The sequence below is a fragment of the Volvox carteri genome, assembly GCF_000143455.1.
Source record: "Volvox carteri f. nagariensis unplaced genomic scaffold VOLCAscaffold_21, whole genome shotgun sequence".
Lineage (NCBI taxonomy): Eukaryota > Viridiplantae > Chlorophyta > Chlorophyceae > Chlamydomonadales > Volvocaceae > Volvox > Volvox carteri.
In genome coordinates, this window is record NW_003307564.1 from 1,271,905 (window position 1) to 1,293,328 (window position 21,424).

The following is a 21,424-nucleotide window of genomic DNA, read 5'->3' on the forward strand; positions in this document are numbered from 1 at the left end:
AGCGCGCGGGTCCCTAATCTGCTCAGGACCCCTTTCGCTGCGAGGAACGGCGGCCTCCCCGTCTAGTACAGTCCTACCACTTTCTCCCCCTCGCATTTCCCCATCCCCCATCTCTTCTCCCCCAAATCTCCCCCCCCCCACACACACGCAACTCCTACCACAGATCCAACGACGTAGAGAAAGCTACCGGTCATGGACATGGCGATGTTGGCACGCAGGACGGCGCCGCTGAAAGTGAAAAACTCCTGAAATGCATGGCGGAATGGGGGATTTGCGTTTCAAATGATTTGAAATTTAGAGGGAAAAGAGATAAGATGCAGTAAGAATTAAGCCTGGTAGTGAGATGAAGAACTGAGCAGAGGGGTCGGGGGAGGTGAGAGAGCCAAGGGGGGGAAAGCGGTCGAGGGGAGTGCGGCGTTCATAAGGAGAAAAATATTTTTTATGCAAAAGGAGGGAGGGAGACCGCAGTAAACCATGGAAATGAAATTTGGAGACGTGCGCGGAGCCCTTCTTGGGAGTGTGCGCGTGGAAATGGGGTCCGTTGGCTGGGAGGGGAATGCAGAGGTGGAAAGCTCGGAGGAGAGGTCGGGCTCTCGCCTGCCTGGCGCTCTTGGTCGCGCTTTACCTAACGCTTTGCTGAAAGCTGGGAAGCGCGTTGAAACAGCGGTGATGGTTCGTGCGATACCTGAACATCTACTGCCAGAAAGCCGCATGAACCAAGGGTGTAGAGTGCTGCTGACCAGAAGTCCAAGCCCGGAAAGAAGAGGCAGGCGGTCCCTACACAGCGTTTCCATAATAAATGCATTTTAGGATTTCAAAGGAGAGGAGGAGAAGGCTGCCCCAAAACATTGCCATTACACCAACCGCTGCCCAGTCAATGCTCACCCGCAATGAAAGTTGTACCGCCAATAAAAAAGGACAAGGCATGAAAAATTCGCCAAGACTGATGGTCAGGATGCCATCCCTTGCGCACGCCGTGGTCATATTCCCCCAACAGACTTTCTAGGTGCTCATCGTGCGGACTCATTTTGCGGCTCCCACGAATACTTAGTCACATACGTGCGATAGCGCTTATTGATTTCTTAAGGGAAACGCATTACTTGAGTATGGAGCTATGGAGGTCCGGGTCTCTAGGCAACGTCCAACCGAAAACGGCTAAGACTCAAAGTTGTGGTAAAAGGTCGCAAATTGGTTTCCAGCTGCGGGACGGCGTTGTTTCTTTCATGTCGAATTTTTTGGGGGCGCCAAGAAAAAGTTGCATGCTGGAAGCGTTGTACTACGGATCCATCACCAATTTCAACGCGTATTGCCGAAAGTGTGCCTGAGTCGATGATCCATGATTATGCCACAAACATGCCTTTTCAGCTGCAAATTTTCTATCTCTCTCGATAGTAGAGCTGTTCCAATCTTAAATCCCGCAACAGAACCAGAACCCTTCACGAAAGCCCCCGGAAAAGGCCGAGACAGGGGATCGCGTAGTCTGCCCATTTCGGGGGCCATCATCCAGTGCAGCATAACTCCGCAGGAAGAAACGGGGTCCTCAAAAAAAAACGTAGAACCTGGCCCCGGCCCCTCCCCGACTAATACTGCTCCTCCCAATCCCTATACACCAAATCCTTTTCAATCCAAAGTTCCAAAACACCCCGCATCTTCCCCCTTTCCAGGGTCTGCTCTGATCCTCAAACGAGCTATTGCAGACACCTCCCCTCCTGTCGGCAGTTAGCCATTCGACTTTTGCATAGATTTCCTCCTCCCCCTCCCCCCCAATCCCTGGCATTCTCTTAAAATTAACCCTTTCTAAAACCCTAAACCTCCCGCTCCGCTCCGACTGAACGCTCCGGCTCTACCTGGGACACCCACAACTTCCCCTCCTCGTCCTTATTCGCGAAACCCAAGACGCCGGTAAACACCTCTTCTGCATTCCTTTCATCAGAAATAACGGACCACGCTTCCACTCCCCCTCCCCCTCTAAAACACCCTCGCGCCTTCCTTCACCCCAGCACTGGCGGCGGTGTTGCCTTCATGAGCATCTTCCCCACCGCCTGTAGCCCACCCTGGAGTGACCCACGGGTCGATGAACTGCGGAAGGGCGGACAAACATACATACGTACACGCATACATAAATACATACATACAGATGAACGAATGGACAGGGAACACGGAAACAGGAAATGTGGGTCGGGGGAATGAGATGGAACGTAATACCCGCGGTGATGGCGGAAACGTACAGCGGTATGTGCGTCGTACACTCACCCACAGGATATGTGTGCGTCTTAAGGGATAGGGGACGGTTAGTGTGTGGTGTGGTGTATGCGGTGATGGGTGGGGGGTCGGGTCAAAGGGCCCTTCCCTCCAGGGCCTTGTGCGTCCTCTCCCCTTCTGCCGTACTCCACGTCAGAAATGTTCCCTTCTGATTGAGTGCGACGATACACACACACACACAACTACAAACGCAAACGCAAACGCACAGGCACGCCTCGTGTAAGAAACACACACGTTACAGAAGAGACATTTGCTCTTATACGGCGTTTCGATATTGAAGTCCTAACAAGAAAGCACAATCAAACATACATACATACGCACAAACATACGTACAAAAACGCACCGTCGTACACTCACCCGGAGAATGTGATGTCGAAGGGGAAGGTGACTGCCGAAGGGGACAGCACGGGGGGAATGTGGTCCCGTCGGTCGTTGACACGCCGTACCTGTATGTGTGTATACATGTATGTATGTGTTGGGGGGGAATTTGAGGAAAGGCACGGAGAGGGGGGTAGTGGAAGGCAAGTAAGCCCCAAACAAAACACAAAGACACACATACGCACACACACGGGACGATGTACAAGGGTGCTATGCACTTTCACAATCTGGTAAAAAAAACCTACACGCCACAACCACCCGCATCACTGAAACAAACACTAACAGCCGTACATACCACGCACAACCCTCAACCCCCCCTACCCCCTCAGCCTTCCCTTCCCGGGGTGCGGGGGGGGGGAAGAGAGAGTTACATGACGATATGAAAAAGGAAAAAGGTAGCAGCTGTCAAGATATGCGCCCTGAACACCATCCGCCGTAAGTGTGCAGCTTAGGAAATGGCAACGCCCCGGGGGGCTTGAGATTGGGGAGTTAAATCTTGTTTGACGAGCAGCAGAAGCGTACACACGTACATACATAAATATTTACACACTGTTATTTGTGGCGGGAGACATACATGCATACACACATAGCCGGGGTTACTTGTATTAAATCATTAAAACAGACAGACAGACAGACAGACAGACGGACAGGACGAACATTGTACACGCTCAGCTCAGTGAAACCACAAACACGCACGCAATTACATACATACAGACGCACCACAATGGCTAGCTGCTCCTCCAAGGCGCTCTGGAGCCGGGCTTGGCGGGCGACACGGACTGGGGGCGGTGTGTATGTACGAATTAGCGGATTCGGTGAGGGGGGGCCGGGGGGGGGAAAGGGTTTGAAGTGGGTGGGTTGGGTGATTGGTGCTGGTCATGGTTGGTGCATGTGATAATGGAAACAGATTGCAAACTGCAGAGCCAACAAATAAAATATAAAATATGCAGAAACGATTTTCGATCCCTGTACTTCCCGTTACCCTGGCAAGTGGTTAAACTGCAAAACACAAATCCCCACCCCATCCCCCACCCCACTCCCTGGCACAACTACTTGCCTTGGGAGGTCATGTTCAGTTGCTTCTGAACGGCTACTGCCTGAGCGCCTTGAGAGTTCTGCTGTTGTTGCTGTTGCTGTACGGCAATGTCAGGTTGTAGTACGAGCACGCTGATAACCCTGGGGGTGCGGGCTTTCGGGCTGATCAGACAATATCCCTGTACGGGAAGGGACATTGTGTTGACCTATATCTGCTAGTAGCCAAAACCAATGCATCCAGACAAAAAGTACAACGCCTAGGCTTATCCGCACGTACAGCCGTACCCGCCGTACTGCCCGCCGTTCCCTAGGACACGGGGAGATGCGGGTTCACTTTTCCTTGGCCACTATGCCTCCCAGTCGTCAAGTACATAAAACCCAACACCCGCCCCGCGCCCCCACCCCACCACGAATACACAAGCAAACACGTCTCCCAAACCTGACCATCTCCCCCTTCCCCCTCCCCCTCCCCCTCCCCCCCCAACCCACCATGTCTCCCAGTAGAGTCGCTCGTCCTGCGTGCCAAACCAGGCCTGCTTCCGACGCGTCTCGTAAAAGGAAAGATGCAGCTGCGGGGGGGGGCGGGAGGGCGGGAGAGGGGGAAACACTGCTCTACCCTTCGTGAGTCTGGAGCCCGATGCAACCGCACACACACACACGCACACACACACGCACGCACCACAGTCGCGTGATGCTGATACTAGAGATAGACGGATACTCGAGGCGTAGACATGCACTGCAGAAAATTGTAATAAGTTACCAAACAGTAGCGACTTGGTAAGGGAAAAGCGGTTTGGAGAGGGAAGAGGGGAGGGGGGGATCGGGAGGGGTACATCGCCGCGTGTATACCTTGCAGCCGTACAAAAATCACGTACGCCGTACTCATGAATTGCGTCGTACCTGATGGAGCTCGGCGGGTTTTTTCTCGACCTGGGGTTTCAGTGGGGTGGGTGTTCGAGGCCGGGGAAGGGAGGGCGAGGGAACATGTATGAATGTATGTATGTACGTGTGGGTGGAAGAGGATAGTCAAGAGGAATACGAGTGATGGAAACCACACCTCGTCCGGCTCTTCTTTTTCCCTCCCACCCCAGGTCCGCCACACACACACAGCGTGAACCCGCTCCACCCATTTCTCTCACTTCCTACCCGTCTTTGGTATCTGCTACATTCACCAGTGGTTCGTCGATCGCGGAGGGATCGGTCATGGCAGCCCTTCCCCCTTTTCCCCCTTTTTACCTGCGCGCAGAAATCCGAGATACGTGATTCCACCCTGGCCTCGACCCCTGGCTCGCCGCACTGGACCTGGAGGTAAAGAGTTGTGTGAGTGAGGGGAAATGGGAATGCCTCTGAAATTCTCTCAGCTCTGAGCCAGCGCCCGGGGAGCAGACGCACAGCCTTCAACTCGAAACAACCAAAGTCTTTAAAGATGCTATAGGTGCACTCTCACAGCAGAGGATGATAAGTGGTGAAAGGTACGTGGCTTCCCGCAGGCAGAGCTTCAATGCTAGCAAGCATGTAATAACTGGGCGATGGGCCCCCCGGGAAAACACACGCGGGGCAACATGCTGGTGGTGCGGTAGGGAGAAGGAGTTGCGGACCAGGAGGAGCTGCGGTGAATTGCTGAGGGAATGCTTCGTGCTACCGGCCGCTGGCAGGGGATGTGCCACGGCGCGGCATGTAAGGGAAGGCATGGCCAACGAAAAATATCTGAGAAAAAGTATTCAAGGAGAACGTGTCAGGAGCTTCTTAAGAAATTACTGTAAGCTGGCAAAAAGACGTGTAGGTGGGGCTGGAGGCCGAAACAAGTCGTTAGGGCTTTTCCCTCACGTATGTAATGTCGAAAAGCTCCGAGTCCACGTCCGTAGGAATGACGTATCCAAGCGCCCGGTTAAAGATAATTGTGTGAAGTACGCCTGTAGCCAAAAAAAGTAGCAAGCTTGGGCTTGCGTAAAAAACGAAAGAGAGGATGGTGTTGTGTGGCTTTCTTACAACGCAGCGCTTCGCGTATCTGATGTGGTTCAAGCTCCTACAAAAGCAAAGGAGAAAACACGAAGCGTACTTAGCAGGGTCGGTCTGAGTTTAGCTGTGCTGCCGTAGCTTTCTCACCAGGACTGGCAGGTTGTGAGTCTCGCAGTTCGCCATTCATAATGATAATTTAGTGCAACCAGAGAGCTATGTATAGAAGCATCACCATAACCTGCTTCTTGAGCTGGGAAGCGTTACTGATTCCGATTGGATCCAGGGGGCGGGAACTGCCGCTGACAGGTTGCGAACAAGCACAGCTGAGTTTCTGTGATACTGCCCTGCTACTGCTGTGGCGCTCGTAAATTGACATCTCCTATTGGAAGTCGCTGGACATCACTCTGCTTTGTTGTTGGGGCTGCTGCATGACACACATCAACTATCGTTGGAAACATCGCTTCCACGCCTTACCCTTAAGCATAACAGATATACCAAAATCTGAATAGTATAACTGCAATGCGGCAGCACCTCGATGCCGCCGACCGCAGCTGCACGGCGGTTTCCAAAGACTTGCAACGTAGCTTATCACATACGCTAATGGTTGAACGCACTGAGTGATATTGATTTCTCCACGCGAAGTGCTTCCCTCGCTTCAACGGGCAAATCTTCTTCGATTGGGGCCCTGACCTTGCCTCAGCTACTGTGCCATCCGGACTAAAGGCTTATTACGCCGATTCAAATCTTCTTGCCGTCGCCACATCAAGGAAAATGGCGGACACATCTGGGGAGCTTGAGGTGGGGTTTTAGGCATCCCAGAGCGAGCAAGCCTACCTATTCGGCCTAGCAGCACTTCGAAAGGACGCACAGTACAGTCGCGCCAAAGAATAAAGAACGCAACAGTTAGCCGCATCTCCTGGAAATTTAGCCATCCCTCGTTGCGTCAAGCACGCGACGAAGGATCGAACAACCAAAGCCGCCGTTTGCTGCTTTCCCCCGATATGGGTCTAGCTTCTTACTCCCCCCCACCCCGGTTCCGGTGCCGCCCTTCCCCCCGCGTCCCCCCCAGGAGCGTGTGTATGCGCTGGGCCGTGTCATCGCATGTCCGATCTGGTGCGTTGGTGGGGGGAGTGAACGGGGTGATGCGAGTGTGCGCGCCCAAGGGAGTGAGAACTCCGGTCCAGGGGGTTCCCTCCAGGGGGGGATGAACTCTTCTCCTTACCTCAATCCCGGCTGGCGGCAGTGAGGAGGAGGGGTGTTGCGGGGGAGCGTCGGGAAAAAACCCGGAAGCCGGCGCACGGCTCTTTCCCCCACGCCCACCCAACCCCGGCCCTCGTTGACCATTACTACCACCGCCGCCATTACTACCATCACCACCGGCATTACCAACACTGCTGCCGGCACCGCTGCCACTACGTTCTACCACGGCAAGATGAATGCGTATGGTGGATTAGATTGTCGTAAACTTGTAGGGGTCCCGTCGGTCGTCCTGTCGTTCCCCCCGTTTTCACCAACCCCTGCCTCATCTTCTCCGTCATGTCATCGTCTCACTTGGCGATTGCGCTCACAGCCTGGCTGTTATGGAGAAGCCCGCACGCCTGCCCTGCCTCCATTACTTTTGTTGGTAAGTGAAATAAGTGGTAACTATGGGCTCGGCGTTTGTGGTTGTGGTGGTGAGGAGCTAGGGTTTAGAGGAGGTGTGTGCGATGGAGCATCGAAAAGCATCCACAGCCGTCATCATCATTACACCACCATTGCATTTCTTTGTGTTCCCCCTCAATGGAACACGGAATGAATGAAAAAAACCTGCACATCTAAACAAGCTCCCGCCTACCATAACTTCCCCCGCCTCGCTCTCCCCCCCTTTCCCCCCCTTCATGGCCCCCCTCATACTTGTTTTTACGACCCGCCGTGTATTGCTAGGGCGTGCATCACTCACAATGTACGGCCGCGGGGGGAGGTCATCTGCCCGGTCTGTCGGGGGAAGACGAACCGTCGCGAGATCCAAGCAGATGCCAAAATGGTTCGTACAAGTCCTGTTCTCCTCACGGGGGGGGAAAAGAGAGAGGGGTAGGGGAAATGGTGTTGTTGAGGATGGCAATCGTGGGTTAGGTCGGGGAATCAGGGTTTTCGGGTTTTAAAGGAAAGAAAACCAGAGTATTTTGAAGTGTCTAGCCGGCAAAACCTGTGTGCGTGTGTGTGTGTTTTGGGGGGGGGGGGAAGAGGAGAGCAGAAATAGGTTTTTGGGGTATTGGGGGTATAATAAAACAGAGGGAGTTCGACAAACGGTCGCGGATTGGATAGTGAGGGACCACATGAAAGAGGGGGCGACGATGCGGGGAGAGGGGTTCCTCGATATTGAAACACACTTGGTCGTACATGCCACGCGTGCCTTAACTCCCCTCCCTCCCGCATGTCCATCTTCTTTTGTACGGCATTGACCGTACTCACAGACGACGATTAGTCATTTGTACGGCCAACTGGAGGCCGCCCTGGGTAAGCCTCTGCTGCTCTCACAGCTGCCTTCCCTGGAGCAGCTGCCGCCGCCGCCGCCAGCGGGACTGGATCAAAATCCAGATCCACGAATCAATATCGCCGCCGGCGTGGCGGAGGCGGAGGCGCCAAAGTTGCAGCCTCAACGGGGCCGACGGCGCAGCACTGCAGCCACTGCTGCTGGTGGCGGCGGCAGTGGCGGTGTCCAGGCCGCGGCGGCGGCAGCGGGAGCGGCGGCAGTCGGGACAAGGAGCCGTCGCACCAGCGCAAGGCGCGGCTCCGCTGCCGCTGCCGCCGGCCCCGGCGTTGCCGTACCCGCGACGGAAACAGCAACACCACCACCGCAGGGTGCCGCCGCGGCGGCGGGAACGCCGCAGCAAGTAACACCGAGATCGGCCGCGGGGTTCCAAAGTTGCAGAGAACCGCTTCCGGCGGTACCGGGCGCTGCCGCCGCCGCCACCGCCGCCGCCGCGCCTGTACTGCGCGAGGTTTCTAACATGATGCCAGCGTCAGGCGGCGGCGGCCACACCACAGGTACCATGGGCAGCGGCGGCGGTGGCGGCGGCAGTACGGGGTTTACCGGCGGCGTCAAGCGGCGCCATCTGGACCTGGACAGGGTTTGTAAGGCAGCGGCGGCGGAAGGCGAGGGCCCGGCTGCTGCCGCCGCCGCTGCGCCGCCGCCGTCGGCGGCGCAGCTGGAGAATCGAGCCGACGTGACTGCGGCCGGCGAAGGAAAGGAGGCGGAAGCCGCGGCGGTGACGACGCCGGTGGCGGCCGGCCCTGCCTCCAGGACACGGCCTTCAGCCACTGCCGTGGCGGCCGTTCCGCTACAGACGCGGCTCTTCAGCTTCTTGGATCCGGCCGGCGAAGACGAGGTAACGCCAGAGTGGCATGATTCGTACACTATTCGTACAAGCATCCGTACGACGATGGTGTCATCCACGGCTACCGTGTCACCTGCCGGTTCCACACATTCGCATTTGTACACGTGCATGCCGTACAACTGATCTAATTGATCTCATTTGGGCCCCAGGCCCCACCTCGCGGGCCCGCCTTTCGCACGTAACATTTGTTCACGTTCTGCGGCGGTTTGAGGATTCCTATTCCGGAACCGGATTTTTATTCCCACCCCTCCTCCGTTTCAACCTCTTATATCGTTGTCGCTGCCACCGTCATGGTGCTTGGGGTTGTAATGTCATTTTGATGCACACAGAGCCCAGTCAGTCAATGTACGGCAAGGACGGCGGCGACAGCGGCTGGCGGTGGCGGCGGCGACGACGGTGCCCAGCCGCCATCCGTACACGGCGGCGGCGGCCGCGGCATGAAGGATAGGCCAGGCGACGCGCGGCCCCAACGACGCGATGACAATGGTGGCGGCGATGTCGCCGCCGCCGCCGCTATCGCAGGCCCCCCAAGACCTGACTTGTGGCATCTTGTGCTCTCATGTGAAGACTTGAACCACCGGGATCCGCCGCCGCCGCCGCCGTCATCGCCGCCAACAGTGCAGGAACAACAACAGCCGCAGGAGCAACAGGAGCCGAAATCGCAGTCACGGCAAGAACAACAGCTGCCGCCGCAGCAGCAGCAGCAGCAGCAACAACAACAGGACGCCGGGGGGGTCTATGGGAAACCGGCGAGGGGGCGCGACGGTCGTGGCGGCGCCGATGCTGTTGCTGCTGCTACTGCCGAGCCCGCCGTCGGGGGGGCTACGACGTCCGCGAACCAGCTAGATCCTGGTCGCCCTGCTCCCAGTCGCCTCGCTAATCGATCCAGACGTAGCGGCGGCGGTAGCAGGCTGAAGGCTACGCCCTCTGCCGCTGCAGTAGCAGTAGCAGCAGCAGCGAAAACAAGCGAAGGTCACGCCTCTGCAGCCGGTCCCGCTACCGCTGTAGCGGCCCGAGATTCAGATCCAAATCCAGGTAAAACAGCCGTGATGGAAGCCGCCACGGCGGCGGAGGCGGGGCCGCAAATGGCCGTACATAGGGGCGCGGGTGTAGAGCCGCCCCTAGGAGCGGACGGTGGAGATGCCTGTTTAGATGGTGGTGACTGCAACAGTGGCGATGACGCCTGCGGTACGGCAGGCCGCGGCGACGGCGGCTGTGTTCCTTTCGTCGGGCCCACGCCGCCGCCGTCGCCGCCGCCGGGGCCAGGTTCGCGGGGGGAGGCTGCGGCGGTGGCAGCCGCCGCGGCGGCAGCGGAGGCAATCCTCGGCCGCCGAGATGCCACACTCGCCGGTGGCGACGATGGAAGCCACGACAGCGGAGGCGCCAACGGTCGGGGCATGTGTACGACAATGCTCACCGGTGCCGCTCTACTGGCCGCTGGTACGGCAGCGACGGCGGCGGTGGTTGCACCAGAGCGCGTGCGTGTGACAGCACAGCTGACGAACGACCTCCACGGGGGCGTAGGTTACGGCAGTACGACGCCGCCACCGCAAACGATGGCGGCAGCGGCGACATGCTCCGCGGCAGCGGCGGCGGCAGCCGCTGAGCGTCAGACCCCGGGCAGCCTCCTACCCGTACTCTTGGGCTCATCCGTTGTATCGCCGAACGAAGCGTTAGCGCAGATGGCCGCGGCGTCGAAGGGAGGCGGCGGTGGCGGCGGCGGCGGCGGCGGCGAACCTCTGCGGACGTCTGCCCTGGCGTCGCTCGAGTCTGGAGGGGCCCCTGCCACATGTGCGTCGTACGTCTTCTCCGTGTAGTGTACCGCGGTGATTTGAAAATAATTGAGCGGGAAACTTTGAAAACGCGAATTAAGCGTATCAAGCCTTCCACGTGCCTTTTTGTATTCCACAATCATAATGTGCTATATATATTACATATGTGTGGCAACGTTTACTAAGATCTACTTAACGTTCTACAAACGTTAAATAACCAGCGTCCAAAGATGGATTAAAATCCCGAGCTCCACGCTGCCCGGGATCCAGCCCACTGACATGAGTGCGTGCATGGGGTCGTTTTCTAGGGTTTTAGGGTTTTCCTGCATCACCAGACATGCGATGCTCACGTTGCAAGTAACGAAACATAGTCCAAATAACTCTTTACATCGTATTGTGGTCTGGAGGAAAGAGAGTATGTTTACGTATGTCCATATGTATGTATCTGTGTATGCGCGTGAGTAACTGTGTGCGTGTGTGTATAACGGTGTGTATTACCCCTGCCCACCCCTGCCTTTCCCAGTACAGTACCAACGCCTCAAACTCATCTCCAACTCGCCCCGCTTTCCCCCGGCCCATACACATGCATACATACATGCATACATACATACATACATACATACATACATACATACATACATACATACATACATACATATATACATACATACATATATACATACATACATATATACGTGCGCTGTTGCGTGCCGGCCGTCGTTTCCTGTGCGGCCTGACCCGGGGGCGGAGTGCATGAGACTAACCAGCCGTATGCACCCGCCCCCTGCGCTGTGTTTCGGTCGCCCAAGTCCTGGTAGCGAGCTCTCTGAGATGCTCGGTTCGTTCGGTCGGCAGGAAGAGCCCCCCAGTTGCGACTTCGTTTATGTTAGGAGACCAACGGGCATAGATCCCGTCTAGTTGGAGCGCCAAACAAGCGCTGTTGCGTGCCGGCCGTCGTTTCCCGTGCGGCCTGACCCGGGGGCGGAGTGCATGAGACTAACCAGCCGTATGCACCCGCCCCCCGCGCTGTGCTTCGGCCCTGGGCCCCCGGCTTTTCAGCCCACAGTGTAATCAACGTCATACATACATACATACATACATACATACATACATACATACATACACACATACACGCACCCTAACACAACGTAATGCAGGTGGCGGCCGTCGAGTCCCCAGTCGTCTTCTTCCCTGGAGTTGTCCCTCCTGCACCTTTGAAAACAAGGCGGCCAGCAAGCGGTGCGTGATGGCGAACACGAATTACTTAATAATAGGGGCATACATAACCTTTCTGGGTCCCAGAATCTTTCTGGTCGCCAACATCACCAGTATCACTATCAGTATCACGTCCATCAGCAGCAGCATCACCTCCATCACCACCATCACGATCATCATCATCATCATCCTCGATACTGGGGGCAAATCACTCGCAGTAGTTTCAATGTGCAGCATTTTTGAGGGCGGAGGGCGGAGGGTCTGCGGCTGCTAAACATTGCGCACAGGCTATCTGGCTTCAGCAACTCCCCGGGACAATACGTTCCATGCATTCGTTTGCGGCTTTTGTTTCTGTGAAAAAAAGCGTGATTGCGTGTTTGTGATTGCGTGCGCAGCCTGTGTGCGTAGTTGTAAAAAAATTGTGAAAAGGTTGTGTGAAACTGTAGCTGGTAAGTTGATTAATAAGTGTTGGTGCGCCGCCTCGTTTTGCCGTTTGCAGGCTTGTTAATATTGACAGAATGGGGCCTGCCTGATAGCTTGCATTACTGTGTTTTTTATAATGTCGTACAGGTGCGCCATGTGTCGTACCGAGAAGCCCCGCGCGGCGCCGCGAGACAGCGCCGCCTTTGCGGCGCTTCAAGGTGACAGTGCCGGCGGCGGCGGCGGCGGCGGGGGCGGCGGCAGCGGCAGCGGCGGCAGGCTGGCTACACGAAGCGGCGGCAACGGTGGCCGGTGCCGCAAGATGCCGGGTAGCGGCGAGGGGGACGCCCCTGCCGCTGACAAGCGCACCTCCGCCGCTGTAGGTGGTGCCGATGGCGTGGTAGCGGCGACGGCGGCTGCAGCGGACGAAGCACCAAATGTGACGCCGCCGCTGCCGGCGACGGCGACAGCAGCGGCGGCAGTGACGGCAGGGTTATCTGGCACTCTGAAGCGTGCTGCGGCACCGCCCGAGGTGGGGAGTTCGGGCGGCGGCGGCGGTGCCGACGCCGACGGCGACGGCTGCTTTGCGCAGCCGCAGCCCCTTGCCCGCACATCAGCACTTCCGAAGCACCATGACACTGAGGGAGCAGCGAGAGGCGGCGGAGGCAAGCGGAGAAGAGTAAAAGATGATCCACCGCCGCAATCGCAACCGAATCAACCGCAACAGCTTCAACCGCAACCGCAGCATCCCTCGGCGGCTGATGGCATGCGGGACCAGCAGACTGGTGGGCCAGCAGAGGTAACGGCAGCGGCGGCGGCGGCGGCGGCGGAGAATGGTTCTGGAATGGTAGCGGCGGATGGCTGCGGCGGCGGCGGCGGCAAAGCTACCGCCCCAAGGCCCGCGCTGAAGCGCCGCAGGGCGAGTGCTCCGGCGACGGCGGCGGCAGTGGCAATGGCATCCGTACCGTACGGCGCGGGAGCAGCTAGCCCACCGACGGCGGCGGCAGGCGGGGACACGCTGTGCGGCCCGGCGGCGGCAAACACAGCCGAAGGTGAAGGCCGTCTCTCAGCGTCTGCAGGCAAACGGCCTCAAAGCTCCACGCGGGCTCCTGCCGCCGCTGCCGCCGCCAAGCAACGACGCAGCGTTCCTACCGGACAGACGCCGGCGGCGGCGGTTGTTACGCCGCTGCCGCCGCCGCCACCTACGGCGGTGACGGCGTCCGCCGCCGGCGGCAGCCGCCGACGCGCCAGCACTGCCGCCGCCAGCGGCGGCAGCAGCCGCAAGAAGCCGCGCCTATCGCCTCTGAGTACGGATGACGGAGGCGGAGCCTCCGGCACCGCTTCCGCCGCCGCCGACGCCGGCGGCGGTGCAGCGGCTGGGTTCATTAGTCCAGGTGTGACCCGGCAGGACTGCGGAACGGCTGATCCTCCTTCCGGAGGTGGCCAGTTGACGACGACGGCGGCGGTGGCGGCGGCGGCGGCTGGTGACGGCGGCGGCAGCAGTGGCGGCCGATGGTTGCAGCTGTGTCCATCCTGGATACTGCTGGGGTCGGCACTGGAGGACGGCCCCTCCGGGAAAGGGCTGCTGAAGAGGCTGGCAGTGGCTTGTGGTGCGTACGTATGTATGTATGCATGTATGTATGTATGCATGTATGTATTCACGGTGTGGTTACCACGGGTGACCGTTATAGCTGGTTAGTAGGGGCATGAATAGCCAACATGAGGCAAGACAGATGTGCGCACGTATGTATGTATGTATGTATGTGTGGATGTGTGTGGATGTAGTAATGTGATCCATCCGCTCCACCACCTTACCATCACCACTACCTCCGGCTTTCCCCATGCCCCGGCACGTCTGAGAGGCGGAAAGAAAAAACGGTATTTTCCCCTACTTTAACTCCCCAACTTACAACCGATACAACCGTCCCTTGCCCAATTGAATTGCTTGGCGATTACCATACTCGCCGCACATGATCGAAACCAACCGCCATAACCACCACTGCAACCACCATCAAAACCAATACAACCACCACTGACGACTAACCCGCAACCGCCTTGCCGTCCAACCTCAGGATGCCGAGTAGTAGAGCAGTACAACCCTGCTGTGACGCACGTATTGTGCGGTACGGACGCATCACGGCGAGCCCGCCGTACTTTCAAGTACTTGATGGTACGGTAGCCCAGATGGGACTCTTGTCGTACAGTCGGTTTGGCTAGGTTATAAAGGCTGGGATAGCGGGGGGGGGAGGGAAGGGAAAATATACATCCCGGAAGTGGGGCCAGTCGTGCGAGGAGCCCAGTTATGTACGACAATCAAACGCTCCGAAACCCCAATCCCTCGGTCATGTGAACATCAAGTAAGCAAGACGGCCACGTGGATCTTCATATCGTCATCTCCACCCCGCATCTCACAACCCTCATCCCTTCTCCTACCCGCCCCATTACCCCTGTGTGTATGTTACACACATACATACAGGGTGTAGCACACGGCGCCTGGGTCCTGGATGTGCGCTGGGCCGCCGCATGTCTCGCCGCGGGTGGCCCAGTACCAGAAGACGGCGAGTTCGCGGTCCTGGGCGACCAAAACGGCGGGGTGTGCGGCGCGGCGGAGGCGCGTCGCCGTCGCTTAGCCCGCCAGGCCGTACAGATGCACATACAGACACAGCACCAACCGGAACGACGGCAAGGAGGGCAACAGCCGGACCAGCTGCAGCAGCAGCAGCAGCAGCCGTCGTCGTCGTCGCGGCGGCGGCGCGGAAGTCACGTTAGCCACGTCAGCAACGTACGAGCGCGAGGAGAGTTAACAGGGGGGGGGGGAGCCGGTGTCGGAACTATTCACACGGCGGAGGCGGTTGAGGCAGCGGAGGCGGCGGAGGCGGCGGAGGTGACGGCGGCGGCGGCGGCGGAGGAGGAGAAGGGAAGCGAGAAGGAGGCGAGGGAGGAGGAGGGGGAGGGAGGCTGCAGGGAAAACCCAGCGACGTCAGCGGCGGCGGCGGCGGGGATTGGTGGTGGTGGTTGTGGTGGTGGTGGTGAGGAGGAGGAGCTCAAGGCGGATTGCCGAGTGCTACTAGAGGGCGTCCGTATCCACATTTCAGGTGAGTGGGCAAGTCAGTTAGTCAGTCTGTCTGTTTGTCTGTCTATCAGTCTGTCCGCCAGCTGGGGAGCGGGGTCGCTTGGGGGTTGGGAGTTTATGGGTGGTGTACGGATGTTGATTACAGGAGTACAACTGTTTCACCGTCCAGAGTACGACACCCCTTCATGCTGGTACTGTGCGAAACCGCGTTGTACGCGTCGATGTCTCCTTCCCCCACACATACTGGCACGCAGCGCCCTCTCTCCTTCGTGAGCTGAACTCCTCTTCTGACCTCAAACACGTCGTACAATGTGCCGTACACACGCCACAAAACCTAACAGCTGGTGCTGCCGTACGAGATGACGTCACTTCCCTGGCGCGTGCCTTGGGAGCTTCCCTACTGCCTCGTCTTCCCCAACCGCCAGCGGCGGCGGCGGCGGAAGCGGCGGGGGGTAAGACGGCAGCTGCTGCGACGAGGAGGCTCAGGGACAAGAAAGGCTGTAGCACCAGTCCCGTTAACGAGCCGCCGCCGCCGCCGCAACAGCAGCCGGAGCAGCAGCAACACCAGGTTGAGGCTGGCGGTGCCGCCGCGGCGGCAGCGACGCTGCCAGATCCATTGCTATTGGTCGATCCAGAACTCGCCGCCGCCAGCGGCGGCGCCGCCGCGAGGCAGTTCTCTGCCGTTGCGACGGCGGCGGCAGCACTAGGAGTGCCGTTGGTGTCGTACAAGTGGCTGATGACGTGTGCCGGCAGCTACAGCACCGAGTCGTGGGTGCCGTACAAGCTAGATCTCTAAGTACCGACTGTACGGCGAAAGCCATGGGAGCGATAACCCCGTCGTGGTCCCCACCATTATGTATTTGTGATGTCCTTGTGAAGTGTGAGAGAAAGTGACATAGTGTTGGGAGCTGTCTTCAAATGAAGAGAGAGTCCGAGCGGTCCCGACCATGCATGGCCTATGTAGCCACATAAGCCGATGGTCCTTATACAGCTCTGTAGAGCTACGGGAGTCTAATGACGTGGCTGACCAAGAGGAAAAAACGATGTGCTTGACCGTTGAGACGCACATATAGACATCCAGACATACAGGCAGACAGCACATGTGGAAGGTGAAGACCGGTGGGGGGGGGAGAAGGAGAGGCAAACAACAACCCAGCAAAGGGGGGTATAGGGTCTTGAGTGATCAGTGTGAGAAGCCCGGCGGCGACAATGGATGCTTTTGCGTCGTCTTGAGTGCGCCGTGCGTGATTTTGTGCATGGTGGTTGCGTGGTAAGAGTGGGCTGCGTGGCGTGTCTGCTTTGGTTTCCTGTCATCCAACCGAGATTGTTGTCGGCGTTGTGCGCTTATTGGGGTGGCGGTGATGGGAAGGGTAGGATGGGTAGCCGCCGCGGTGGCAGTACACTGGTGGCAGTACACTGGTCGCGCCTATTGGGCCCTTGAAGTGCATTTTTGCCTCGAGAAGTAGTTTAAGTGAAAGCATGCTGGTGGTTGTTGTTATTGTTTTATATAATGTGCCGTTGTCGACGTTTTGTTGTAGTAGCAGAGATATGTCTGTGATTTTGTATTTCCGTTGGTTTCGTTTGTCGATTGTTAAATCAAGATGAGGCGGCAGTTGGCGGGTATCGCAGCGATGGCGTCGTGTGAGCCGGGGCGATGGAGATGGTGGAAAAGGGCAGGGGGATTTGTTTCCTTGAGTGTGTGTGTATGTATGCGTGTATATTTGTATTTATGTGTAAGGTGTGGTTGGCTTGGGGAGTAGTTAACACCGCAAGTCGTTTTGGTTCTTGTGTACGTATGGATGTGTATGTATGTATGTACGTACGTATGTCTGTATTAGATGCCAACATGTGTAATGTCCAAGTATGACCTTTTATTAAACCAAAACCAAAACGAGCCTTTTATTTACATATGGAATCCAGGCAAGTGCTTTTTTTCTCCTCACACACTCGCTACAAGACACGCATAGATATCCAATTTTCAACATCCACACACCTTCCGATATACGAACTGACCTGCCCGTGCTTACTTTATTTCAAGATGTGATGTATTAGGACAAGATTCGGTTACTTAGAGAGATATACACAGTGCCGTACAATGCAGTGTGCGGGCAGGCCATCACTTCTGCCTAACATACAAAAAGAAGGATCACACACCGCCACCGAGTTTTCGGCCAGCAACGTTGCGAGACTACAAAGATATGTGTGTAAAGAGAGGCTAAGGAGAGATGCCGTACCAGGAACACAAAAACAACTCCCGGACAACTTAATAGCTCTCATTCCTCTTCTCTTCGCGAACCTTCCGAGAAAGCGCAGGTTGCTTTTAGGCGACAATGTACGGAAGACGCTGTACGGAAGCTCCCGTGTTTCTCTCTTCCGGCCTCCCTCAATGACCTTCTGATAACTCGCCCGACAGACAAACCGACAGGCAGACAGACAGATAGGCATACATTTATACATACATCCAGAGAAATGGACTCATACCGACCGACATATAAAAAACGTACATTGAAGAAGCAGAAACACGTGCAAATTTCTCACCACTACTGCCAGCCTCTCTGAACATCAACGATCATTTAATCTTTTATTGTATCTCTGTATGTATACCGCGGTGCCACGGCTTCCCATCCCTTAGGACATGCCACAGCGGCCATGCATGCATGGCCTTCACAACGTGAAGGGAGCAGACGAGGCGGCACAAGAGAGAGCGCGAGGATCGGGTGGAGGGTGTAAGTGGGTGGGCCCATGCACAGAGACGGGAACATCTCCCCAAAAAAGCACCATCACCGCCAACCGCCAACCACCAACCGCCAACCGCCAACCACCAACCACACCTCATCATGGGTCACGTCGTACGTACATATCTCCCTGACCCCGTATGACGTTACCATCAGGAGTTGGTCCCGCAAGGGGGGGGGGGTCAGTACACAGCCCCTCCGCCCACACCGTCTTCTTGCCCTTCTCTTCCCCCCGCGCCGGCCGGCCAGTACTTTTCAAAATCTTACACATCTTCTCTCTCTCACACACACATATACACAATATAGGAAGCTTCGTGAAGGACATACATACGCCGCACAATTACATACACACACAGAACGATACCCTTGGCTTCACTAGGAGGAGCACTTCAACACACACACACACACTTACGTGGAAGATACGATACGAAGATTCTCCAAAATTGAAAGCTTTTTGACGCTCCAAAAATCCCGCTTGAGGAGGCGTCCGACGCACCTCTATTCTCCCGGACATATGTATTAGATCCGGCGACTGAAGCACCACGTACGTGTCGCGTAGGGGATTACGGTGATTAAATATAAGCGCAGGGTGAGAGGCCCCTGTTTCGAACGGCACCTAGATGAAATGATCTAGTAATGGCCCGCTATCTCAATCTGCACCTTTCCCCGTCGCGGGGCAGGCGCCCATCCCGTATCGATTACGGGACACACCACCAAGGGGGCTCCACCCTCGCCGTACCTCACCCGCCCCACCTCACCCACCTACACACGCGTACTCTCCAACCACCCATGGTCTAGGGGGAAGCTCCAACGAAGTGTACGAGGAAAACATACACACGAACGCAGACACACACACACGGAGGCGTGGCCTTAATGCAGGAGGTCAATCAAGGCAACAGAGGCAGGGGGATTATTTCACGCAAAACAAGTAATCAGCCATGGCACTCAAAAATAGGTGCACACACAAGGAGCGCATCACACAATACGCAACACACGCCAAGGGGTTGCGTTTCTTTGCAGCACATATCCCGTACATTGTCGTACGTGCGGCACCGCGCACAGACGAAACGGAGGGTTAGCTACTGGATACAAAACAACTCCTTGAAAATGAGGAAATCTTGTTCTTATTGCTTGGCCCCCATGTCTGCATTAAGATAGCAGCAAGTTTGGAAGTCCGTAAAACAGTTAGGGTTCCATCGACCTAACCGACCCAACCGAAAATGTGTACGACGCCCTAACCGCAACTTAGACATCTACACGAGTAAGCTCTTCTTGCTAATGGCGCATGCACTGGAAGGCTCGCGAAAATTTCACACACGCTCACACGCAAAAAAACTTGCGTGCTGACGTTACAAACACGTACACCTATAAAACACGCGTATTCGGTGTTTTTCATGCTATCGATCATCAACCCAGGTCGTCTGGGACCCACACACAGACCACACACACCAAAACTCTTCCAAATCCGCAAGACGCCGCGGCGGCGCCTGCCCCCATACATGTCGTATAAAACAACCACAACAGAAAAATCGCCGTACCAAAGCGGTAAAAGGTAGGTACAAACGGCGACGAGTTTAGCGCAACCCGCAATGAACTCCAAATCTCATTGTTTCCTGATGAAAACTTGTTTACCTGTTAAAATATCTCTCTTAACCGCACCTCAACGCACTTTCTCTCACTGCTGCTGCATCAAAAGGTCGTGAGCGAGCTAATAAGACATGTGCACATGCTTACTATGAGATCTCAATGGTAGGTGCGGTCCAAAAAATTAATTGCACCGACTTTCGACGATTGATGAACAAAGGTACTTGCAGCAACGGCCTTTTACTCGCCATACTCGCCATTTAAAACTATGACTTTAACGACGACACAGACAATAAAACCAGCAACAAAATATGCAAATTCGAGAGCATCATGGTTTGCATCTGCATCTGAACCTCCATCCAACAGCAAACGGGAAAAGCCACGGTCAACATGAAACGGAATGCGCTGCAATGCTTGCTTCAGCCGCTTCAGATTACACACATGTTTAAGACAACGACGCGATAATGGCCGACTGCGACGAACGCGCTGATTTGCTACGCATCGAGCTAACATGTACGAAACATTGAGTACGGGGGTACGGCAGCCGAGTACGACGAAAAGGTCGACTCACCGGATGGGGCACGCGCTCCTCCTGTTCTGCAACGTCCCATATCGCGCAGTTCCCGCCGCCGCCATCCCCCCGACCAAACCGCGCCCTTACAGTTTCATTAACCCCCACCAAAACTAATGCTGTGGCTGGCCAAGTATGTGTTTTACTCCGCCTCTACTTAGCTGTAGCTGCACCTCCAACAGGCGCTGCCCGCCGTCAGCTCAGACCTCAGTAATGCCACCACTGCGGCAGCCAGCACCATCGTCACTGCAACCACCAGCATCGCACGATAACCACCTTAGTATGCATAATCGCCAGACGCGCCACCCCTAACCACATTTGGCATTTCGAAATTCACACCTTTTGAAAACCCGAACCGTGCCATGTTAGTTAAACAACTAAAATAACAAAAACATTACTCAACTCGCGTCCCCCCCGGTGTCAATACACCGTGTCATTAAACCCCCTTCCCCCAACCCCCCACACCAAACCTTTAGTCGTTTTTCCATTAGCCTTTCCTCCTTCTCCTGCCCGCACCGCTGTCATCTCACCGCCACAACACTCTCCATCTCCGGACACCTCCACCTTCTCCCCCCCCTGTAATCCCCCCCGTCCACAAAAACACAGACGCACTCGCATACATACAGACATACACGCACGCACGCGCCCTGCCCCAGCACGCTTTCCATTTGCCTCTTTTGTTCCTTCCCTAATTCGTCACCCCCGACCAAAGGTTGCCCCGCTCGGAAGCCGTCCTGAGTTACCAGTCGCAATCCCGCTGTCTTGCAACTCAGACAACGTTCTGGAGACGGACAGGGCGCGGGAGATGGCGGCCGAAGCCGCCGCCACCCCCTCCATTGCCGCCTCGTCCGCCTCCACGGCCACCGCGACCACCACAGTCACGTCGTCGGGTTTCCCGCCTCGGGGGTTGGCTCGGAACTCCGGCGTGGCCTGTGAGAGGAGGACGTGTGAGGGAATGAGGCATGTGCACGAGGTGGTGCACGAGGTTGTATGTACGAATGCATACGAGTGTGTATAAATGTGTACGACGAATGTGTACGACT

At 56.5% G+C, this 21,424-nt stretch overlaps 3 protein-coding genes across 3 annotated transcripts; 2 read left to right on the forward strand and 1 right to left on the reverse strand.

Annotated features, from left to right (window-relative positions):
• Window positions 1-1,991: 1,991 nt before the first annotated feature.
• VOLCADRAFT_117751 (uncharacterized protein) lies at window positions 1,992-5,817 on the reverse strand (the record flags this gene model as incomplete). Its single annotated transcript, XM_002951039.1, has 9 exons — window positions 1,992-2,079; window positions 2,620-2,708; window positions 3,361-3,388; window positions 4,165-4,244; window positions 4,576-4,605; window positions 4,912-4,977; window positions 5,503-5,588; window positions 5,665-5,701; window positions 5,782-5,817. The coding sequence occupies 9 exons, from the start codon at window positions 5,815-5,817 to the stop codon at window positions 1,992-1,994; spliced, it is 540 nt and encodes a 179-aa protein (XP_002951085.1).
• A 588-nt stretch (window positions 5,818-6,405) lies between these two features.
• VOLCADRAFT_91533 (uncharacterized protein) lies at window positions 6,406-10,828 on the forward strand (the record flags this gene model as incomplete). Its single annotated transcript, XM_002950944.1, has 6 exons — window positions 6,406-6,432; window positions 6,704-6,747; window positions 7,205-7,258; window positions 7,558-7,657; window positions 8,088-9,002; window positions 9,341-10,828. The coding sequence occupies 6 exons, from the start codon at window positions 6,406-6,408 to the stop codon at window positions 10,826-10,828; spliced, it is 2,628 nt and encodes an 875-aa protein (XP_002950990.1).
• A 382-nt stretch (window positions 10,829-11,210) lies between these two features.
• On the forward strand, window positions 11,211-16,287 carry VOLCADRAFT_91534 (uncharacterized protein; the record flags this gene model as incomplete). The annotated part of the gene is made up of 7 exons (XM_002950945.1): window positions 11,211-11,240; window positions 11,941-12,022; window positions 12,498-12,568; window positions 12,951-14,028; window positions 14,491-14,588; window positions 14,895-15,513; window positions 15,917-16,287. The coding sequence occupies 7 exons, from the start codon at window positions 11,211-11,213 to the stop codon at window positions 16,285-16,287; spliced, it is 2,349 nt and encodes a 782-aa protein (XP_002950991.1).
• Between the last annotated feature and the right edge of the window lie 5,137 nt (window positions 16,288-21,424).